The following is a 23040-nucleotide window of genomic DNA, read 5'->3' as shown; positions in this document are numbered from 1 at the left end:
AGCGGGACTCCGTGTCGTTCGGGAGGCGCTGAGCAAGAGCGGAGCCGGGAGCGCAGCCGAGCGAAGGAACTCGGGCGGGTCTCAAGCCCTGGCGCTCGGTGGCCCTGGAGCTGTGTCCCCGCGAAGGGACCTGCCCGCCGGCCCTGCCCGGAGCTCCCTCAGCAGTTAACAGAAGCCTGGAGTGTTCACAAGGCAAATTCAGGGATTATTCAAGTGTGGTTCTGTAATCGAAAGGTTTTCTTTTTGGTTTCGTTTTAAAATATTACAAAAACTCTGAAAATCGCTCAGACTTCATCTCGGAGCATCGGGACAAAAGCACCTAAACGAGAACGGTGTCATCGAAAATTGGGGTGTTCTGAGGTGTGCCCAACCGAAGAGGAGGCAGCCCTGCGCTGCCGGCCTCTCGGTGTGGCAACACGCGTTGTCACCGAGATTTGGGGTTTTTCACTTTGTTTTTGGCCGCCTGTCCCAGGGAGTACCGAACACTCACGCCGGAGGCAGCAGGGTCTTAGGGCTGGGTGTTCGTTTTGATGCAGTGTCTTTGTTTACAAAGTCGCCTTTCCCTGCGCACACCAGCAGAACCGAGTGTGGCGGGGGCTGGCGTGTCCCCGGGGGCGCGGGCCGGCCCGGGGCGGGGCGGAGCGCGGTGCCCGCTGCCCGGTGCTCCGCCCCGCCGCTGCGCGCGCTGCCGCCCCTGGTCCCGCCCACACCGCGTTCCCCTGGAGACCGCGCGGCCGAGGGCCAATCGCGAGCCCCGGCCGGGCACCGCCCCTCCCGCCTCTCGCGAGAGCGCTGCCCGCCGCGGCGAGCGCGCGGACTACAACTCCCAGAAGGCCTCGGGGGAGCGCTGCCGCAGCCAATGGGGCGGGGGAGTGCTGCGGTGGGCGGGGCCCACCGGGGCCAATCCGCCGCTGGCAGCTGCGGCGGCGGAAGCGGAGCTCGGTTCTCCGGCGGCGGCTCCTCTGTGGCGGCTGCTGCGGGACGCCCCGGGCTCAGGTAACGCCGCGGGCAGCGCGACCGGCACCGCCGCGCTCCGGGGGCGGCTCCGGGGAAGGGCTGCGGGCGGGCTTGGCGGCCGCTGCCTCGGTGCGCGGCCGCGGGGGTGGAGTTGACGCCCGGCGGCAGCTCTGCGGAGCGGCGCGAGCGGCTGAGGCGGCGGTGGCGGTGAGGAGAGCGGAGAGGGGCGGGGCCCTGCGCGGCGGCGGGACCGGGGCGGGAAGTAGCAGGGGCGGGACAGGACAGGACAGAGGCGAGCGCGGCTGGGCCGGGCGCTGCGGGACACGCTCGGTGCGGGCAGGGGCGGCCCCGGCGCCGCCGCGCTCCCGGGAACATCCGGGCCCTGCGGCCCCTCACAGCGGCACGGCAGGGCGGGCCCGGGCCGCACGGTCGGCCTTCATTGGCCAGCGCTGTCGTCCCCGCCATTGGCTCACCGCCCTGTGAGGTCATTAGTACGGTCGCTCCTCACTGGCTGGAGAAACTTGCTCTGGATTGGCTGGTGTGGCGGGGGCGCGCCGCATTGGCGCAGGGTTGGCGGTGCAGCTGGTGCCGCACCCAATCAGCGGGGCGGGAGTGGGGGGCGGGGCCTGCCGGAGGTGTCGTCGCCCCCCGCGAGGCGGTGCCGGGGGAAGAACGGCGGGGGGGAATCGCCGGTAGCGTGACGTGTTGTGATGTGGATGACGTGGATGACGTGACGTGACGTAACGTAACCTACCGACCGCCGGTCCCGCAGGCGGAGATGAGCTCGCAGCAGTTTCCCCGCTCGGGCGCGCCGCCCGCCGGCCTGGGACCAGCGCCGCCGCCCATCCCCACCAGCGGCTCCGCCGGGCTCATCGCTCCCGCCGCCGCAGGTAAGTGGGTCCGGCGCGGCCTCTGCATGTGAGGGGATGGATGAGCGTGGGGACGTTTGGTGCAGCTGAAAAGGGGGGGGAGCCCCGATCCCCGTTACTGCCGTCCCTGCTGAGATGACAGGTTTCACAGGGTACCTGAGTGATGGGGGCAGCGGCTTTGTATTCAGGGGGGGTTATACATGTTTTTCACCTTGATGTTCTGATATATAACGCGTGACATGAAGAGTTTTAGATGCTACCTGTTTGATGTAGGACTTTATGGCATTTACCTAGTTAAAAGTTGTAGTTTTAATGGAAAGAAAAAGTCAGTCTTTGTTTGAAGAAGCTGTTTAGATGGAGGTGACTCCAAGCTGTGCAGCGTTTCAAGGCCATTGGTTCCAAGGGGAACCGACAGAAGCAATGCCAGGGTTCTGAGGGTTTTCATCACTGAAAAATGTTTAGTTGTAGGGCGAATTTCTTTTATTTAGACTGTTTCTAACATCACATCTCTGACCTGGTGTTGGGTGACCAATGTGAACTTGTTAACCTGTTTTACCTTTTTTCTCAGAGTTCCCTTTTTCTTTTTTTTTTTTTTTTTGCTAGTGAGTGACGAATCCAGTCGTGACTCAGAAGTTGCTCCTAGAGAGCATGTGGGCCCTGGCGGCTCCATACAACCTCGAGAAGAAAAGCAGGAACCGGTGGTTGTTCGGCCGTACCCGCAGGTTCAGATGCTGACCCAGCACCACCCTGTCCAGTCCGGTGCCCCGGTGACAGTGACAGCGCCGCCTGCGCATTTGACTCCAGCTGTGCCACTTTCCTTTTCAGATGGACTTATGAAGGTAATGAGGAGATTCACAACGCATAGAGGAAAAAATAGAGTCTTATTACAAGTTAGAGTGTTGAATAAAAATCAAGTCTACTGAAAACTTCCCTGCTTTTGTTTCTTAAACTTTTGCATGTGCTTCTGCTGACTGTATGTGTGTTTAGCTGTTTCCTGTGGGACACTGGGGACTTCATAGTATCACAGCATTAGGCTGTGGGGTTTTTGTTTGTTTTTGTTTAGGTTTTTTTTGGGGGGTGGTTTATGTCTTACAAGAAGAATTATTTCAATCAGTTTCTGAAATCTTACTATTTCTCTGCAGGAGTGGGTGAGAATATCAAATTAACTGTTAACGCCCGGTTTCTGTGGGGGAGTTTCTGTAGCCCTGACAGGTTCCACTTGTGGCTCATGCTGTATGTTAGAAGCAATGTATTTCCAGTGCAAAAGATGCCCTTTCTTTGTCCCAAACAAAAATGGAATAGCTCTAAATGACCAATATCCTTCCTCTCCAAATACTTAGCCATACTTATTCTTGTGCAAAGCTGACTTTCTCTCCTGGCTTTGATCCCCCAAAATGATTCAATTTTTGCTTCAACATTGACCTCTCCTTTGGAGTTTCCAACGTTTCTGTCTCTGTATTTTTTGCAGCCTCCCCTGAAGCCCACTATGCCCAGCCGGCCCATTGCTCCTGCTCCACCCTCTACTCTCTCGGCTCCCACGAAGGTTCCTGGGCAAGTTACTGTGACCATGGAAAGCAACATCCCGCAGGCTCCAACAATTCCTGTGGCAACAATCAGTGGGCAACAGGTCTGGGTTCTGGGTTGTTTGTTTGGGGCTTTTTGGTTTTGTTTTGTTTTTCTTCTGTTCCAGCTCACTGCACGGTCAGATCAATGCCAATATTGGTACAACCGAGGTGGGCTCTTGCAGCAGGAGGGAAGGCAGAGAGCAGGCTTCCCCATTCAGGGGCCACTGGTTGTCAGATCAGTTCTGCTTGGAGCATTAAAGCCCAGACTCAGTTATCACTGGCCCTTTAGAAAGCTGCTAATTTGTTGTAATTATTCCACTGATGCAGCACAGCGAGGCTGTGGTAGCAGAGCCATATCCAAAAGCTGATATGCAGCTGAGTCTTCCCTTAAAAGCTCCTGCTGTTTTCAGTGTTACTAGCGCAGACAAACTGCTGGGATTCATCACTGCAGTGTTCTTTAGCTGTCCTGGGAACAGCTCATGGTTTTGCACTGTATATTTATTAAACCACTAGTGACAAAATTTGAGGGAGGGAGGTGTAGATGATGTGTTAGAAATTTTCTTTCCACTCTAACTTTGACTGCAGAGCCAGTCCTTGTGATTTGAAACTAGTTTGCCAGAACACTCATCACTAAACCGCTGAAGTCTCAGGGTTTAGATGTAAAGTGCCTTTAGGTGGATTTGAGTTCAGCTGGCTAAGGATGTGTAGCAGTTCCAGTGGATTTTTATCTTCATTAATATCCTGGGAAGTCCAGAATTATAAGAAAATAGAATTGTCGCAGGATTTGCCAGGTTCCCGCTATTCTTCTGACTTTACTGGAGAGGTGCTGTGGATCTGTGCCTTGAGTGTCACTAAGGGCAGAAGGGCCGTCTCTCATTTTATAAGGGGGTGAATGCTCCTTGTCACCTATGTGCCAACCAGAAAATTATATCAGTGAAATAAATAAATGTCTCCATCTTCCACACACAATATCTGCAGGCTCTGTAACGTACCCCGTAGAAACATCTGCCTCTTTCTCCACTCAGCTTGTAACGCATGCAACCTTTGTACATCACGTATTTCTACAAAATTCTCTTTTCTGTCTTTGGGACTTGGATGTGGTACTAGTGTGGCCATTAATTCTTGTCAACACAGCACTCATAGTTCATTTTGGTTTTTGTTATTTCTTTAACTCTGCAGGGGCATCCTAGTAACTTGCATCACATCATGGCCACCAACGTGCAGATGTCTATCATCAGAAGCAGCGCTCCTGGGCCTCCACTGCACATCGGCGCCTCTCACCTGCCCCGAGGTACAGATGTAGCTGTGCTATCCCTGCCTTCTGTCCGCAGCCTCTCACGAGAGACGTGTCTGGCCTTCGCCTCGAAAATTTTTCTCACTGCTAATGCAGCTAATGATTCAGCTCTTAGAACTGCTGGCAGAAAGAGGTGACTGCTGGCCTTCTAAGAATTGTTTTGCCTACAACCATTTATGGCAGCACCATGCAACGGCGTTTTAAATGCTGGCAGGTACCAGCACGTCTGTGCTGTTCAAACTGAACACTTTCAAGAAAAAAATATACACTGGCATAGACTGATCTGTTCTGCAAAATGTCACGTATGTTCTTGGTAGCAAGTGTTGCTACGAAGTGGCACCTGAGCAGTTGTGAGGCATTTTCTTGTACCCACCTGTCACAGGATCATTTGTGCATTTTTTTGTACATGCTAATATGAGTACCCTTGAGTTAAATGCTAGTGGTTACTACAGGCTCTTGTCCCCCAGGGTTTTGATTGCCATGGCTTTCAAAGCAGGAGATCAACCCTTAAAAGAAGCCCTGTGCCAAATACAGTCTGACTTCTGGCTGCACTTTTACTTTCAAAAGCTTATGAGTTAAGTTTCTAGTTCAACTTTAAACTGATATGAATTCAGAGTGCCATTTTTGTTTGTATTTCTTTTAATGTTTTATGTTATTTGGTCACTCAAGAAAAATAAATTGGCATGAGCAAAGGCCTAATCTTCTTTTCCTGGAGCGGGGTGGAAGGACCATGCAGCTTTATTTGCAGCTGAAGTAAAATGTTGTTCACTTGGTTCTTGTGGGACAGCTGCCACAAACTCTATATTGTGACTTAGTGCGTGTTTTCTTTTTCCTTCCTCCTCTTTTTCTCTCAGCTTGAATATTAACTTTTTGAGGTAATAATTTAAACGGGGAACGTCTACAAAAGCTATTCAATCTAGTCCATCAAATGGTTTCGAGGCTATTTGTCTTCTATAGTGATTTCTTATGTTCAGGAGACACCAAACAGTAGACAGATTAATCACATTCCGGGTTTAAAAGGGTTTGTTTTTTTTTCTTTGGGTTTTCTTCTATTTCATGTGTAGTCTTGCTTCTGAGCTTCATCAGGTGCAGTGAGATTACTGTTGGTATCAGGTGACTTATTTACACATTAGCCCAGTAATCAAACTGAATTATTTCTACTGACTTCCATAGCTTGGAATAGGATTTGCAGTATAAGGTTATTATAAGGCAATAACAACTATCAATAAAGCAAATTCATTTAAAATACCTATGCTTTCCCACATACTTTTGTGAACCTTATGTATATTTGTTGTAAGCCTTACCAGCGTCACCTGAACTGACATACATATGAAATACGTTAAAACTGAAATACATACCAGGTAAGGTCAGAATCTGTGCTCATGGAGGCATTTGGCCACGCGGTGTTTCAACACACTGGTTTGTTTCCCAGGTGCGGCAGCTGCTGCGGTGATGTCCAGTTCTAAAGTGACCACAGTCCTGAGACCAGCATCCCAGTTGCCAAATGCGGCTACGGCTCAGCCAGCGGTCCAGCACATCATTCACCAGCCGATCCAGGCAGGTAGCAGCCAGGCAGCGCTGCACAGCGCTTGCTGCTGGCTCCACCTTTTCCTGGCACTTCCTTGAAATATATAACCTGTAATTACCTGTTTACTGGGCTGGGGCTACTGCCAGCTCTCTTCCAGTTCTGCTTCTTGGGTACCAGTTCCTAATAGCAACTAGTGCAATGGTTGCCTTAGTCTTGTGGTTTTATTTCCTTTGTGGACTTGATGCCATAAGCTGGGTTTTTAACTGCCTTCGAAGTGCTTAGAAACTGGGAAGAGGACTTAGTTCAGATATATTCAAATTCTAAAATCTGAAAAGTCTGGTGCATTAGCTCTTATTGATTTATTCTTAAACGTATACATTGATGCAGAATAAAAAAAAAAAAAAACTCATTTAAATATGCTTCTGTGTATCTTGGCTCACGTACACATGTGAGAAGACGGTAGATATAATCTCCCTACAGTAGTACTGCTAATGTTCCCTGTTAGGATGAAGGGTTAAACATCTTTACTTTGTGCTTTCAGCTAGGATCCCAATGCAATCACCTTTAACTTCCTGGATGTACTTGGATCGGGGTTTCTTTTTGTTTTGAAGGGAACTGACCTTTGGGTTTTTTTTCCTAAAGACCTTCAAGCGATCTGGTCTTGTTAACTTTGTTGGTTTTCGATTCCTGTGATGAACGTGCTTTGAAAACCAGGACAGATCTGCTTGGCAGGTTTCAGATTAGTTCAGAAAGACTCGAAATCTTTTACAATGCCAAAACTTAGGGATAAGGTGTAGGAAAACCAGTTTTGACTAATTCCTAGTTATTCTCTAAACAACAGAATTTCTTTTCTGAAATTGTCTCTTTTTCACTCATTTTTACAGTCTCGTCCTCCAGTGACAACTTCGAGCACTATTCCTCCTGCTGTGGTGGCAACTGTCTCAGCCACAAGAGCTCAGTCCCCTGTTATAACTACGACAGCAGCACATGCTGCAGAGTCAACCCTCAGGTAAAGAGGCTCTGAAACCCACGGTGCTCTGACTTCACAGGGGAAACAGAGAGGGGAAACACACGTGTTAATCGTCCAGAACTGAGAATCCTCTAGATGTGGGATGATGTAATGCTCGCATGGTGGAAATGCTTTCAGTTCTGTGAATAAAAATACCTATAAATGTGAAGTGTAGCTCTGTGTTCAGAGAAGGAAGCACCTTAATAACTCAGTTTTGAAGTACTGCTTCCTGGAAAGCAGAGTTTCTGTTGCAGGAACTCTTAGCTAATTTGGCCCGTCTCTTTTATGAAGACACGGAGAAAAATGACACGTGAATATTGAAAAGTATCTCTGATAGTCTTTTTTTATGAAGGTGTAGGAGTTATTGATATATCTGCCATCCTAGTTGAGTGTGTAGGGCGGATGAGGGCAGCACAGTGTAGTTCAAATTTTTTACGCAGCTTTACCATATACCTGATAGCGGTGCTGCTTTCACAGAGGCGGAGACCGAGGCTTGATGTGTGTCCCTGAATTTTATCTTTCATATTTATTCTCCACATGGTTTAGATGATTTTTCTTTTTCTGTCTCCAGTCGACCCACCCTGTCTATCCAGCAGCACCCGCCTTCTGCAGCGATTAGCATTCAGCGGCCTGCCCAGCCGAGGGACACAGCTACTCGGATCACACTACCATCTCACCCAGCTATAGGAACACAGAAGCCACAGCTCCACACTATGGCTCAGGTAAACTGCAGGAAATTAAACAAACAAGCAAACAAAAAAACCCTTCTTGCTTCTTCTGACATCTCTTTGGTTTGTATTTTGAGGGCTAGCATTAGATTTGGGAAAAGACTTAGGTTAAAAATTAATGTTCCTTACAGTCAATGCAAGATGATTCCATACTAAGTATATCTTTTAAATGTACTAATCTTTTTATGTCATGGTTTTATTTTCATAGAAAACTATTTTCAGTACTGGGACTCCAGTGGCAGCAGCAACGGTGGCACCTATTTTGGCAACAAATACCATCGCTTCAGCAACCACGGCTGGTGAGTGTCCATAACGCTACTGTGGGGGGGTGGTGGGGTCTGGGCTTTGTTGCTTTTTGTTGGTTTTCCTCCTTGAGGATGGAGCCTCTTCAGTTCTGTTGAATTGTTCGTTTATGGTAGAGGGTGCATTTGGAAGTACATGAGCAGACTTCAGGAGAGAAGTAACTTGGTTCTTTAGGGAGGTGGTTTGGCTTGGGATTTTTGCCCTCTTTGCTTGGATATAGATACACTGGTATGATATGGCTCGATAGAAAGATCTTGTGCTTTTTTTTCTTTAGGTTCTGTGTCTCACACCCAAGCGCCTACAAGCACCATTGTCACCATGACAATGCCTTCCCATTCTTCCCATGCTACAGCTGTCACGACCTCAAACATCCCAGTTGGTGAGTGATTTCAGTTGCAGGAAGAGTATGTAACTGATGCTTCTGTTTTTCTGTTTATGCTAGCAGTGTTTGTGCATGTTAGCAAATTAAGGAGGGGAAGAATATCAGTTCGAGCTGGGAGAAACCAATTAACAGGTCTGCTGTGGCATCACTTTTTTAATGCTAGGATAAAAAGATGCTCTAGGAGGACTAAGTAATAAAATGGCACATTAACTTACTCAATTGAATTTTTAAATGAACTTGGGCCTTTGGGCATTTTAGAACCTGCTTTGTATATACTAGAAGCTGTAACTGCTTGGTGATAGAATACAGTTTTCAGAGGTCACTTTGTAAGTTCCTTCTCATGCTTCTTGAGGCCTTAGGCATAGCTTAGTTGAGCTCGATTAGTGTGTTCATTTGGAGGTAAAACACTAAGCTCTAAAGGTGGGAACTTTATTTGCCTCGATGTGGAACCTGAGATGCTTCCTACAGAACTGCAGAAGTTTTCCTTTGTTCATCTGTTTTCCTACTGACCTCCTTGTTCTTTCGAGATCTTGTAATATCTCTCCCCACCATAAATTTCCAGGGAGTGAAGTTATGTCTCCATACATCAGTGTTTCCTGTAAAGCTTTTGTGGATGTTTTCTTTTCTTGACCTCTGCCTGCGTATACTTGTGTGCCTTGATCTTGTTTCTCTTCATCTCTGTCAACTTCTGCTTTGAAAACTTGAATAAATAAGTTCATGACGGTAGAAAGGATTGAGCTGATCCTAAAAAGAAAAAATGAAGTTCATTTTAGCACTAGACTAACTTTGTTAGCAAGTGTAATTTATATATGCATTTATAATATCCATCTATTCTGGTATAGATTGATAAAAAAGGCTTTGTTTCCCTTGTTTTTTTGCTTATTGAGGAAATCTATTATCACTGTGGGTAGGAAATTATCTGGGGGTGGGGTGAGTTTTTTGGGTTGAGGGGGAAGGGAGTAGTATTGGGGTTTTTCCCTGGAGAATTAACCTTTGCAGTGTTTACAAACTTTTCCTTTGACTGTCGACTGATGACATGTTTGTCCTCATGCAGCTAAAGTGGTTCCTCAGCAAATCACACATACTTCCCCCCGGATCCAGTCTGACTACACAGCAGAGAGGAGTAATCTCATCCCCCTCTCCAGTCACCGGGCGTCTCCAAACCCAGTAGCAATGGAAACCAGAAACGACAACAGGTGGGAAAATAACAGGTCTGTGAATGAGGGGGGGTGTGTGCAGGTTTTGAGCACCTTGCTGCTTTTCTAGGGCTTGCTGTCCTGGAAATAACGTGTTTTAAAAACCGGGGGTGGGGGATTGGGTCGTTTTGAGCTAATGATAGTTGAGATACTTGACAGCTCATGACGTATGAGGTTACAACGCTCGGGGATTGGCCCAAAGGCAGGGTTGAGGATGAGCTGTTGAAATGGTGTGTGTAATACTTGCTCTCTCTGATGCCCGTAGGCAGTCGGTGCCTGTGCAGTTCCAGTATTTCTTACCAACGTACCCACCCTCTGCCTACCCTCTGACTGCGCACACCTACACCCCCATCACCAGCTCCGTGTCCACCATTCGCCAGTATCCAGGTATGACCAGCGCTGGGACAAGCTGACGTGGACCCTTTGTTCAGTTGTCAGCTCATGTATGAGCTTTAGTGATGGGAGACACCAAGGGGCTTTTATGTTTGATTGTGACAATTTGTCACAAAAGTCTCAAGGGCAAGGGATGTTAAACTACTTCAGAGGCCTGTTAAATACAGCTAATAAGAGTTTCCTCAGGAGTTTCACATTTTATATCCAAGGGTTTGCATCTCTCGAAGTAAACATTTTTTATTCTACAAGTCAAAACAGTAAAACTCCTTCAAACTAAAGCAGCTCTTTGGTGCATCTTCATGCCCTGGTGTTCTGAGAAGCCCCCTTTAATCTCTTGCCACGAGTGTACAGTTCAAGTGAGAAACCTGAACCAAAAATGGAAAAAATAGGCTGCATTGCACACATTTGTATTAGTGTTTTGTTTAAAAGAATGAAGCGATTAACATGTTTGAACCATTACAGTAATTTGCACAGTCAAAAAATTATGTGTAATGTGAGCTCATGTAGTCAAGCCAAACTTAGGTCATTGTGTGACAAAATTTGGAGCACTCTTACCTCACCAAGTGGTTGAGGACTGTTCTCTGTAATGTGATAATTCCCACAGTCCAAACTGTAGGGAGGTGCATGATTTGGATTTTCATGGAATATCTGCACTGCTGGCAGCATGTTACCCTTGAGTGGGGTCAAGGGAATTGGGAAGGACTCGGGGGTGGCCAAGCCCATTTTGCTGAATGGGAAGGTCTGTACAGGACATTGATGAGTTACTGGGGCCGGCTCTTCCTGTCATCAAAATGCCAGTGAAAAGTTGCAAGTCTTCGACTATAAGTCACGTCAGGATTTGAGGTGGGCTTCAGGATGATGAAAGGACTCACAAAAGGGGCAAGTGACCTTCTTTTGTACCTTCTGCACTTTGGCTGGAGGTTTTAAAGCAGAACAGGCAGATGACTGGTGACACTTGGTGTTGGCAGCTGTGGTTACAGAGCCCCTGGTGGAACGTGCCTGCCAGCTGCCAGGAGTTCCTGCTTTGGTGGCATTTTGGGGTGATGGTAACCTAATGCTCACTTTTAAAAAAGCATGTGTAGGTTCTTCAGCTCATTGACAGAGACACTTTGCTTGTTAACTTGACTTGAAGCATCAGTTGAAGGTACTAATTGTGGCAGTAACTGGCGGCAACTAAAGGAGAGGGTTCAGGGTGTCCAGAGGGACACACACCTGTGCTAAGTACAGCCAGTGAGTGCTCAAGTGAAATCACAGAGGAGACTTTTCAGAGATCAGTGAGATAAGGAGAGTTAATGCAGAATTTTGAGGAAGAATGTTGGCTTTGGCTTTCCAAATGCTGCTTGTGTTTTATATCATCTCCCAAAAGGACTTTGTTGGATAGAACTGTGACAGAGTGTTTCGCACAGGATATTTCACTAAGAGAATCAATGTGCTGTACTTCATACAGGAGCCCTTTTCAGAGACCAGGTGGTGGATTTCAGGTTTTTGAAAGCTGTTTATAGTGTCTTGTCAGCACAAGAACTTGATGGAAATCCTGTGACAATGACAAAACCAGCTTGTTCCACGATGAGAGGACTCTCCATTGTCAGCAAGCGAGTCCATTGTTGGCAAGTTCACACTTGTGTTGTGTGTGTGGCTGCGGAAATGGTGGCAGTTCTGTAAAGATGGGAGATCTGGGGATCCAGGACTGCAGGTGCTCTGACAGCATGGTGAAGCGCTGCCTGGGAGAAGTGCCATGTGCTGTATAGTGGATCTGGAAAGATGGAATCAGGGTCACTTAGAGCTGTAAATTTAAATCACTTGAACTTTTTAGAACAGGTGCTGCTTTGGGAACAGTATTCTGCCACAAAAAAACTTTCATGTTCATTTGAGCTGTGAGATCCAGCCTATAAATGTAAGCCCTGTTCTGAGCCAGATAAGATAGTGCTCAACTTCAGAATAGTTCGTCCACCTATGCTAAGGAACCATTTTTTCATGATTATGCGGCTGGGGAAAAGGGATAAGGAAGTAAGCCCTGTTTTAAGATACATACACTTGAGTCTCTGCTTTCTCTGCTTGCTTTTGTACAGTCAAAGGGTGGGAGGTTTTTAGTTGATGTAATGATAAGCTCTGTGGAAAGACTGTTTTTGACAAGAAATGGATTATGCTTCTGTTGTTTTGTGGGATATTTTTGTGTGGCTTTTTTTGTGTTTGGTGATTTGATTTGGTGGGTTTTTGTTATGTTTTTAAAGCAGGGGAAAATGCCAGGTGTTGGTACTTGCAAATACTGTTAAAATAAGATAGTGAACAAAAACAGCGCACAGCTTTCTGAGACCAGAGGCTGGGGACAGAAATGTGATTTGAGTCTAAAAGTAGAGTTAAACATTATCTTTTTCTCTCTTGTTGCAATTTGAAAGCAAAAATGGAATGGTCGTAGTAATGTTTAATTCTTCTGGCAGACACTCTGGCCCCTCCGCTCTCAGGTTTCCTACTGCAGCAACCAGGCTGGCAAATCGATTTTCCAAAGCAAACCAGCCTCTGAAAGCATTCGAGCATGAAGTGCTGGGTGGGCCTGACCGGGTGTCTGTGTTGCTGCTCCCAGTTTCAGCCCAGGCGCCCAACTCGGCCATCACAGCCCAGACCGGGGTCGGAGTGGCCTCCACCGTCCACCTCAACCCCATGCAGCTCATGACTGTGGACGCCTCCCACGCCCGCCACATCCAGGGCATCCAGCCGGCACCAATCAGCGCCCAGGGCATCCAGCCAGCACCAATCAGCGCCCAGGGCATCCAGCCAGCACCAATCGGGACGCAGGGACTCCACCCCGCTGCACCAATTGGCACGCAGGGTCTGCAGCCGGCACCAATCAGCGCTCAGCAGCCACAGGCAGACACCAAGACTTCAGGTGGGAGCGACCAGCAGAGTCCACATCGGGCCCTGTCAGACCAACTAAGCTTCTTGTTTTCGTTCTTTTACTCTAACGATCTTGTCTCTGTGGCCCAGTAGTGGACAGTAAGCACATTCATACTCATCTTCTCACAGCAAAGATTTTTTTCCCTGTTTCTTGATTTATTATTATTAAGCACACCAGGTGGAGCACATGTGTAGCCTTGAATAGGTCACTTCAGTGGAAGACACTGGTAGTGCCTGAGCTTAAACTACTCTCTTCAGTAAGGCCTTGATGGAAAAAACGTTTACAAGTAAATGAGGTTCTGCAAACCATTACAGCTACACATTAGATCGCAGCAGCAATTAAAACATGGCCAGGTACCTTCAACAGTTGGTAACCCGATCTTGGACTATGATAGAAGCCACCTTGCATTAAAAATGATTGGTCTGATGAAACACCAACAACTTACTGAAGAAATGGGATATGGCAACCAAGATCATATGCGGTTGCAAAGCTGGCAGGCATGTTGCCCAGTGACTGCCTGACTGTCTAAACACTTTGCACCAGTTAGTCGGCAAAACAGGCTTTGGCTGAACATCAGAACATAAACACAGCTGATGGTGGTTGCTTACAAGTGGCGTGTGCTGCCACACACACCCTACTAAGAGTGTTACTCTGTTGACCCAGTTGTGTTGGTGATCTCCCTAGTGACTTCTGCATTTTCCATTTCTTCTGGAAAAGGTTATTTCCCTAGCAGCAGTTGTTAGGTGGGAGGTAGTTTCCATCTTCCTGCACAAGGTCCAGTGATCAGATTGCTTCTAGCAAAGGTGTTGCTTACAAAATATACGGAAAGCACTGCAGGGAAAGATTGGAGTGAAGGGAGCACAAACAACATGTGCTCTGCAAACACCTGCTTGGTCAACAGATTTTCTTAAGTAACCGCTGCTTTTTCTTCTCTGTATCTTCTCTCTGCTGTGTCCATGTCCATCCTCCCCAGCAGTGGTCTTGGCAGACGGAGCCACCATTGTAGCCAATCCTATTAGCAACACATTCAACACGGCTTCTGCGGCAACCACAGTTGTGCAAACCCACAGCCAGAGCGCCAGCGCGCCGGCCCAGGGCTCTTCCCCGCGCCCGAGCATCCTCCGGAAGAAACCAACCACGGATGGGTGAGTAGGAGCGACCGTGACACGCGAGTGACGCTTCTGTGCGATCCAGCCCGGCTAAATGGAGTCATTGCAGTGGAGATGAGAAAACTTCTGTAGCAAATTACTCAGTCAGCAGTGGTCATGAGTAACCTGCTGATCTGTGAAGCACATTTCTTTTCCTTCCACACGGTAGAATACAGTTTTGTCTTACTTGAGAAGAAGGACAGTTTGTCTCCTAGCTCTCGAAAATGACCTTTTGAGGGAAAGCGGATTTTAGGCTTTCTTGCTTAGTGTAATAAAAACAGAGAGTTCATAATCTACTAAAATTAGAATTCTGTGCTTTGTCTTCAGCGCTTTTCTTGGAAGAATATGCGGATGAGTAGAAAGGGTAGGATTAGTACCCTGCTGTGAAATCTGATTAGGGAAAAGGGAGGGAGTAACTTAAACTCTTAAAATATTTTATGTTGTCTGTCTAATTTTAAATGCCTAAATAAAGAGGCAGGAGACAGCTTTAGAATTAACGATGCATTTCCTCCTGACTTAACGACTGAAAACATTTGGACTTGATGTGTCCTATGAGACTAAAATGCTTATTTTTTTTATTTGGGTGGAAACCTTTTTAAAGGCAGAGAAGCTGCAAGCTGTAAAACTGAAACAGAAATGAAAGAAACAGAGGTAAATCACTGAAGAATGAGAGGCTGATGATTTTGAACAACAATTTGACTTGCAGCCCCACAGGAGACTGAACAGTCTCTAAAATGCTTTTCTGTACCCAGCCCTGTGCTGCCCAACATCCACATTCAGGGCTTGAGGTCTTGGAGTCGCGCTTTGACACAGTCCGGTCCAGCTAAACGAAGTGGATGCCTGTCTGATGCTGTTTAGTTCCAGATGGTTTGCTCAGTCTCGAAATAGCAGCGAGGACAGGGGCATGGCCAGCCCTCCTTTGTCCGTGCTTGGAGCCTGGCAGTCTCAGCGAGATGCTCTCACTGGCAGGATGAAGCCCTAAATGGGGGTGAGACCAGGCCAGAGCAACTAATCTTTTATCTTTGAAGAAAACAAAACGTAACCTAATTTGAAAAGTAAAATGAGACTCTTTCTGTAGTGGATTTGTTATACTGTAGACAGTGCAGTGACACGGCTGTAGCTCCTGTCCTGCTTTGGGCAAGAGAGGGTTGATTCCTTTGCTCACGGTGGTTTTTGTCTTTGCATCGGGGAGGTGGGAATCTCAGATCTGTCTGTCTCTTGCAGGCTGGCCGTCCGGAAAAGCTTAATTCCACCCCAGCCGCCTGAAGTAGCCGGCACACGTGTCGAGAGCGCGATGCGGAGCACCTCTGGATCACCAAGGCCCGCTGGGTAAGGCTTGGAGAAACAACCAACTGCATCATAATAGTTTCAAACTTAGTCCAGTTTGAATTTGTCAGGGTGATGACTTTGAACAATTTGACTATTTCTGCTGTTGTGAAGCTAAGGCAGTTGTCTTTAAAAATACGTGGCCATGAGCCTTCACTAGAAACAAAAACCTCTCTGCTGCTGTAAGGGATGGGCCACAAAACTTCTTTTTCCGTAATGCTTGAAAAAGAATGCTGAAAATGGAGCTTTTACCCCACTTCAGTTGAGTTCAGTGGCTTTACAATTCATTGTTTTATAGCTGTTATCCATAATGGCAGCTCTTGCAGACAGACAATGGGGGACAGTACAGCCCTGGGTAAAGCTTGCTCTTGTCTGCAGTATGGAAGTGTCTTGCTCCTTTTACAAGTATTTTGAAGTTACCTGGAATTAGTCGTGAGATTTGCTTGTTCCAGTGAGTGGAAGAAAATAGCTATAATAAATACAAAGGATTAGAAAGGGCGTGGAGGAGGAATTGTAGCTGAGATGACACCTCCTCCTGTTGTTACTGAGCCAGGTGTTTCTTGCAGATGCAGGAAAAACTGGATATTCTGTATCCAGCTCACTCCCTTTGTGCTGGGTGGTCATGACTGAGATGCAGTTCAGTTTATTTTGCTCTTTTTTAATGCTACAGAGCCAAGCCAAAACCTGAAATCCATGTGTCCATGGCCACTCCAGTGACGGTGTCGATGGAGGCAGTGTCGAACCAAGGCGGCGAGCAGCCCACCATCGCGGTGCCTCCCACCTCCCAGCAGCCCCCCTCCGCCATTCCAACCATCATCGCAGCAGCCAGTCCCACCTCGCAGCCCGCAGCAGCTCTGTCCACCATGCCGGGAGCCGTCCCGGCCGCTCCGCCGACATCCACCACCATCGTGGCAGCACCCGCTCCGCCGTCAACCATGAGCGGTGCCCTGTCAGCCGTGCTGGGTCCTGCCGTACCAGAGATCAAAATCAAAGAGGAAGTGGAGCCCATGGACATCATGCGGCCGGTATCTGGTAGGTGGTTGTTAATCACCAGGTTGCTTCCTTTGTTGTTGAGACAGTGGAGAAATTAGGAGGATTTCAACGCTTCCATCATGAAAGTGAAATCGCATCTCTTTCATGGTAGCACAGGACACCAGTCAAAGGGTTCCCATATGCCTTGTTACTCATAAAGTTCTTCTTTGCCTTCTCCCTAATCTCTTGTGAAATCACCTGTTACTGAGACTGCATTGTTCTTGTTCGAATGATCCAACTCCAAAGAGGCTGTGTGAATTCCTTGCTTGAAACACACAGGCTCAGCAGCAGTACCAATATATTATGAGTCAGTACAGTTAATTGTGGTTTTCTCACAAATCCTCCTGTTCAGTTGCACAGGGCTTTCTTGTATGAAAAGAATTAGTGACCAGAGTAGGACTTCACAGGGCCTTCTGTGATTCATGGATACTTTTCTCTAGAACTTGTAGAAATATTCATTATATTGCCTGCCTTATCCTCTTTGGCCTGTAATTGCTATCAGATGGTTTGATCACTAAAATTCAGATCCTGATGGATCTCAGGTCAGGCACTATATGGTGACTAAGTGGTAGGAATGCACCCCACATTCTGAGTACCTGAGTTCTGGCTTAGTTGTTGGTTTTATCGCTCTCCTTGAAGCTGTCTGTTGTCCTGTGATGGAGGAAGCTCCTTGCTACAGATGTCTCTGGAGCATGGGCAGACAGCCTTAGGCTCTTCAGGGTTCTTTTGTCTCTTACAGACAATTGTGGGTATGTCAAATTGTCAAGAGATCTCATCCCAGAAGCCTTTTGTTGCGGACTGTCTCGGCTGATGGAGCTTTTCCCTCCAAACGTCGAGTGTTCCCCAAACCACCTGCCACTGTGCTGCCCGACAAAAATGTCTCTTTTAACACAGTGTGGATGCCTTTTTGTAGCATTCAACTAACATAAGCTTAGAATATGAAAGAACTGAGGGACAGTTCTCTCTGCTCTTGTTCTTTATGCTCTGGTACCTGAGGCATTACAAAGCTAAGGGTATACGCTTGTCCTAGCGATTGCTGCTGGCTTAATATCAGGCACACATACAATGGAGTGTCCATGCTGCTCACAGTGTTCTGAAACAGCAACTCTGCTTGGAGGCAGTGTTCAAACAAGGCCAGTGTGTTACCTTTTCCCTGCTGATGGTTTGGGTTTTCTTCCTCTCCCTTCCTCTCAGCAGTCCCCCCTTTGACAACAAGTACTGTGTCTCCGTCTCTGGCATTGCTGGCCAACAACCTTTCGATGCCTCCAAGTGATTTGCCACCCGGTGCCTCCCCGAGGAAGAAGCCCCGTAAGCAGCAGCATGTCATCTCCACGGAGGAAGGGGACATGATGGAAACAAACAGCACTGATGATGAGAAATCCACTGCCAAAAGTTTGCTGGTGAAGGCAGAGAAGCGCAAGTCTCCTCCAAAGGAGTATATAGGTAATTTACCTCTGTCTTTTTTTCATATATGAATGTCTGTATTTTCACTTCCTTTGGTTTCTCAGAGAAGATGGTCTGTCATTCTCCCACTTTGAAAACATCAGTAATACCGAATCCAAGTATCAGTGCCTCAGCACTTTCTGTATAGTGATGTTCAGGAGAAATGACTTATCCTGACAGGGCATCATTTTGTATGAGGCAGTGCTCACCGATCTGCTGGAGCTCTTGTGTCACACCGATCTGCTTTCATCTACTCAGTGATGATAATAGAGTTCTCCCTGGATCCTTTTCTAGATGAAGAAGGTGTCAGATACGTCCCTGTGCGTCCCAGGCCGCCCATCACGTTGCTCCGTCATTACCGCAACCCTTGGAAAGCCGCTTACCACCATTTCCAGAGATACAGCGACGTCCGGGTGAAAGGTCCGTCTGCTGCTCACGGTTTGAGTTTCATTCACCCAGGACAAACCACTTGAGCATCCCTGGGCAGGGTGTCCGGGCAGCATTCATAGCTGCCTGGTGTCGGTCAGCAATCCCACAAAAAAGTTTTGATGGCAGTGTGGAAAACAAGGGTTGATAAGCAAGCCAATGGCTTTCATTAGCTACAGGTTGCCTAAATCTCTTCTCTTCTCGAGACGCATAAGGAGGGAAGGACATTACAGAGAGTTAACCGTCATTTTGTAAAACGAAAAAGAATACAGTTATTCAGAAATGTATTTATGTACAGTGATAGGAACTTACGGAGGAAAGCAGCCCTTAAAGAAGTGATACGCTACTGCTTAGTTTTCATGTTTTCTTACTACCTAGCAAACTTGCAGATTAAATCAAAAACATTTTTGATTCAGCATAACTACTCTTGTCAATTAACAAATGGACTTCTAGGGATTTTTATTTTTTTTTTCCTGAGGAAAATAGAGATCAGAGGCTGTGTTTTGTGCTTTTTAGCTAATATCTTACCGTTTTTAAGCAGATGGGGTTTTTGCAACTGTGTAAATACATCAACAAGGGAGTAGATGTGTGTGTCAGTGGTAAAGGATGGACCCTTTTTCATGCAGGGTGTTGAAACACTGAGCGCTACATTCTTAAAGGGCGAAAAAATGGGATGTAATACGTTTTTTTCTGGAAATACAGATAACCTGTTAATAAGCAAGCGCAGTGGTCAGATAGGTGGCAGACGGGCAGCTGTTTTCCTGTCTGAGCAACATTTTAGTTTATTCTCGTTTATTAGGAAGCATGGAGAGCAGGAGTTGGGTTAATGTTTTTGTTAGAGAAGTGCAGCCTGGCGAGCTCCTGAGGTTGGAATAACGTGTATTTGTATTTCCCACGGACAGAAGAGAAGAAGGCCATGCTGCAGGAGATTGCCAACCAGAAGGGCGTATCCTGTCGTGCACAAGGGTGGAAGGTCCATCTCTGCGCCGCTCAGCTCCTGCAGCTGGTAGGTGAATGGGGCTTGGCAGCTTCCTACGACGCGGGGGAACACGGCGTTGTGTGAGACAGGAGGCTGTTTTTACAAATTCAGTACATGGTCATCTGCTGTTGGGTTGCTGTAAAGGAGCTGGTGTGTAGCGCCCAAAGGGAGTGGGACGTGCTTTCCCCTTTCTCAGGAATGTGGCGTAAGTGGCTTGGAAACTGGAGTGTTGGTTTTGATCCAGACATAAGAGCTGATGTATTTTGTACAGATGATCAAAATTGGCAACTCCCTCCTGCTGATGCACAGGTCTGAAGAAGCGTCTGTTTGGGATGGTGCGGCTGATCTGAGGAGGCAGCACTGATCCACATTCCTGGATGCTTCTGTTTCAGGTTGGGGGTGAGGTAGGTGCTCTGCATTCTAGCACCAAACTCCCCAAAACCTCTGCATTCCTGGAATAGTATTGTGAGAAATAGGGGAAACAGTTCTGGTTAGGATCCAAGTTTGTTCAGAGGTGGAGCAATCCTTTAAACAGGATGGTAGTGAGAACAGTAGTGCCACACTCTATGTCAGAGCCTCCATCTTCTGAATTACTAACATGAGCAGCTGCGAGGGGAACAGATTATCATCTTCTCTGTGTAGCTTTCGTAATGCGGGCGAACGTTCTCGGGCCTGGCGCTGAACCTTCTCATGAAGTGCTGATGTCTTTTAGACGAACCTGGAGCACGATGTGTACGAGAGGCTGACCGCGCTGCAGGAGGGGCTCATCCCCAAGAAAAAGGCAGCGACCGATGACGACTTGCACCGCATCAACGAACTGATACAGGTAGGTCCCTGCGGCAGGGCGGCTTTAACCGGCATTACAAAATACCCTCCTGCAGTAAGAGCTTAAAAAACCCCGGGTAGGTACAATTCCTGTGTTCCAGTGTCATCAGTTACACGTGGTTTTGCAAAAAGGCACAGTCTGGTTCTCCCGTCAATGACGACAGTGTTTCATTTCAGGGGAACATGCAGAGATGTAAACTTGTGATGGATCAAATCAATGAGGCTCGAGACTCCATGCTAAAGGTTTTGGATCACAAGGATCGCGTTTTGAAGCTCCTAAACAAGAATGGAACTGTCAAGAAAGTATCCAAATTAAAGCGAAAGGAGAAGGTCTAAAGCCAGAATAACAGAGAACACGTACAGAACGGAGTGGAACATTTTTGTAGTTGGGTTTTATTTTTAAGCAGAGCATCTGAATAAAAAGGATGAGTTTAGGGAACAGATGGCAACAGATGGACACGTGAAGCCTGGCGGCCGGAAGGGATTGTTGCTGATCTGTCGTAACGAACAAAGATTTCTCTCAGGCTCATCCCTTTTTCAAGTCTTTTCCAGTCCCATTTGTATAACCCTCCTGATGTGTCAGTGCCTACTAACGGGAACCAGTGACGCAGCGTGAGGCGGACTCTGCTCTCCTTCCATTCTGCAGCTTAGTGGTAAATGCACGTGAGGTGTGTAGGCGCCTGTCACGCAGGAGCAGGTTCTGCGGGGACACCGCGAGGCCGACGTGCAGGTACCGACACGGATGTCACCCGAGCGCTGACAGTGACCGCGCTTTCAGTTACCCCGTTCAGTTCTTGTTCCTCTGCCTTGCCAGTGTCTGAAGCAGCCTTCTCCAACCAGTGCCACTGCACCGGGATCTGCCCCAGTCACGTCTCCAATGGCTTGGGAGTCCTAGCTGTCAGTTTAAAAAAAAATTCTAAAAAGAGGAAAAAAAAAGGAAAAAGGTGGGGTGGGAAATCATTTCAAAGTGATTTTGTAGTGTCTGTGTGTGTGTGTCCATGTTGGTGCTCTGGGATCCTTGTTCTGAAGAACCTCTTGAAACAGAGGACTTCCTGTAGCTGGTGTTATGTTAATTGTATGTACCACATACATCCTGAAAACATTAATAAAGGACTTTGGAGGTTTTTGTATGTGAGCAGTTTGTATAACTTCATACTAGTGAAGCTGTTCAAGCTGTAAACTCGAGTTCAAGCCTTGAAAGAAGCATTTTAGGGAGAAGCAGCACTGCTGGGAAGCGGGCAGCCTCTTGTGCTGCGGAGGAAGGATAACTGAATGCAGTATGGATTGTCCGCCTGTGCATTTAACCTTATTTTTTTTATAAAGGCTGCCAAATCAGTTCATTTTTAGCCTCCGCATCAGAACACCTTCCAGTTTAATGAACTAATTATGTTTTAAGAATGCTTTTTTTCTTTCATCCAGTTACAGGGCTGTTATCTTGCCTTTATTCAGAACTGTTCTTTCAGAAGTTAGGAAAAAAACATATTTAATTCCTTATTTCTAATTTTTTAGCTGGAGAAGAAAGTATAATGTCAGTATTAACACTGTTCCTGTGTTTAACATGTGCAAAAAACCCGACTTATTTCAGTCTTATTTTCATTGATTATTTTTTTTATTTTAATAAAAACACCTTTTCATTGTAGAATACAATTCTGGTATAACAACAACATTGTATCTTGTGTAGCAGGGCAGTTCTGCTAACTGTTTGATCGTGTCCCTGGCCAGAAGAGCAGCGCCATCCGTGTTCCCACAGGCCCAGGAGGAGCGTGTCTGTACCCGTGGGATGAAACGCAGAAGGCTGTGGCACAGCGCAAAGTAAAACGCGAGAGGTAAGGCCTGGAAGGGGGGGACGGAGCAGAGTGCCGCTTCTCCCCTCGTCCTGCCTGCGCGTTGGGCCCAGGCTTGGTTTGGCATTGTGGTGGTAAAACACTTCCCAGGTTTGTGTTCGAGCTTCTTGCTGAGCTTTTACAATTACAAATTCTATCTCAGCCTTTTGTAGGGCTGAGAACTGTTTCACTGCTTGTCGAAAGGGCCTTTTGATGGAATCCAAGGTATTACCAGCGAGCGGTGTTTTTGGGGGCAGGGAGAGGAGGATTGAGTGCCGCACCTGCACTATAGTCCTTGGAAGGGTTACGGGCAGGGTTTTGATTTCTAGGATCTTCTCATCTGACTCTTTTGAAAGGCTCCTGTTGCAACCTTTGTTTCCCTGGTAGTTAAGGCTGCTGTCCAGACTAACAGGACGATGCTGGGACACAGCCTTTGGGTGGTGATAACCACTGGCCTTCAACCGGAGCTTTTCTTGCCTCTTATTTGTTATGCTTAGACTGGGACTGGTACACTCCCGAAGTGTTACACCGGTCTATCTCTCTGGAGCCTCTAATATTGGTGCAATATCTGTATTTTCATAGAGGGGGGGAAGGCTCTGGGCGCTGCCGATGGAATCCATGGGCACGGCGGGCCGCACCAAGGCCCCTGGCAGGGGGGCGACCAGCGGAGAACGTCTTCCCCCCCGAGCCCCGCAGTGGATGTTTCCGACCGCGCACGCCGCGCCCCCCGCAGGAGTGTCGTCACAGCGCCCGCTGGCCAATGGGAGAGCGGCATCCCCGCCACGTGAGGGTGTCTCCCCCGCCCCCTCGGGTCCGCGCGCAGCCGGGGGAGCCCCGCGCGCCACTGGCCCCGCCCGCCCCCGACACTGTTTGTCCTCGCACGTGCGGCCCGTCACGTGACGGGGAGGGAACCCGGCCCCG

The 23040-nt window shown here is 47.6% G+C and overlaps 1 protein-coding gene across 5 annotated transcripts; it reads left to right on the top strand.

Annotated features, from left to right (window-relative positions):
- The first annotated feature begins 846 nt into the window (after positions 1 to 846).
- On the top strand, positions 847 to 21431 carry SAP130 (Sin3A associated protein 130). Of its 5 annotated transcripts, XR_010474496.1 has the most exons (22): positions 847 to 996; positions 1730 to 1847; positions 2430 to 2665; positions 3295 to 3453; positions 4571 to 4682; positions 6118 to 6242; positions 7098 to 7222; positions 7794 to 7944; positions 8159 to 8249; positions 8528 to 8632; positions 9690 to 9831; positions 10097 to 10218; positions 12806 to 13108; positions 14091 to 14262; positions 15490 to 15594; positions 16262 to 16623; positions 17818 to 18066; positions 18361 to 18486; positions 19395 to 19498; positions 19743 to 19875; positions 20184 to 20297; positions 20474 to 21431. XR_010474496.1 is itself a non-coding variant. In XM_065073157.1 (21 exons), exons 2-21 carry the CDS (start codon positions 1736 to 1738, stop codon positions 20630 to 20632), a joined length of 3168 nt encoding a protein of 1055 aa, XP_064929229.1. In that variant the 5' UTR covers positions 847 to 996; positions 1730 to 1735; the 3' UTR covers positions 20633 to 21431. The 5 variants fall into 5 exon arrangements, 4 of the variants coding, with proteins under 4 accessions (XP_064929229.1, XP_064929227.1, XP_064929228.1 ...); XM_065073157.1 differs by lacking the exon at positions 19743 to 19875 and having other exon boundaries at positions 14094 to 14262; positions 17821 to 18066; XM_065073155.1 differs by lacking the exon at positions 19743 to 19875 and having other exon boundaries at positions 14094 to 14262.
- Positions 21432 to 23040: the final 1609 nt, after the last annotated feature.

The sequence above is a fragment of the Columba livia genome, chromosome 9, assembly GCF_036013475.1.
Source record: "Columba livia isolate bColLiv1 breed racing homer chromosome 9, bColLiv1.pat.W.v2, whole genome shotgun sequence".
NCBI lineage: Eukaryota > Metazoa > Chordata > Aves > Columbiformes > Columbidae > Columba > Columba livia.
The sequence above is the reverse complement of the archived record's forward strand: the minus strand, read 5'-3'. Positions and strand labels throughout refer to the sequence as shown.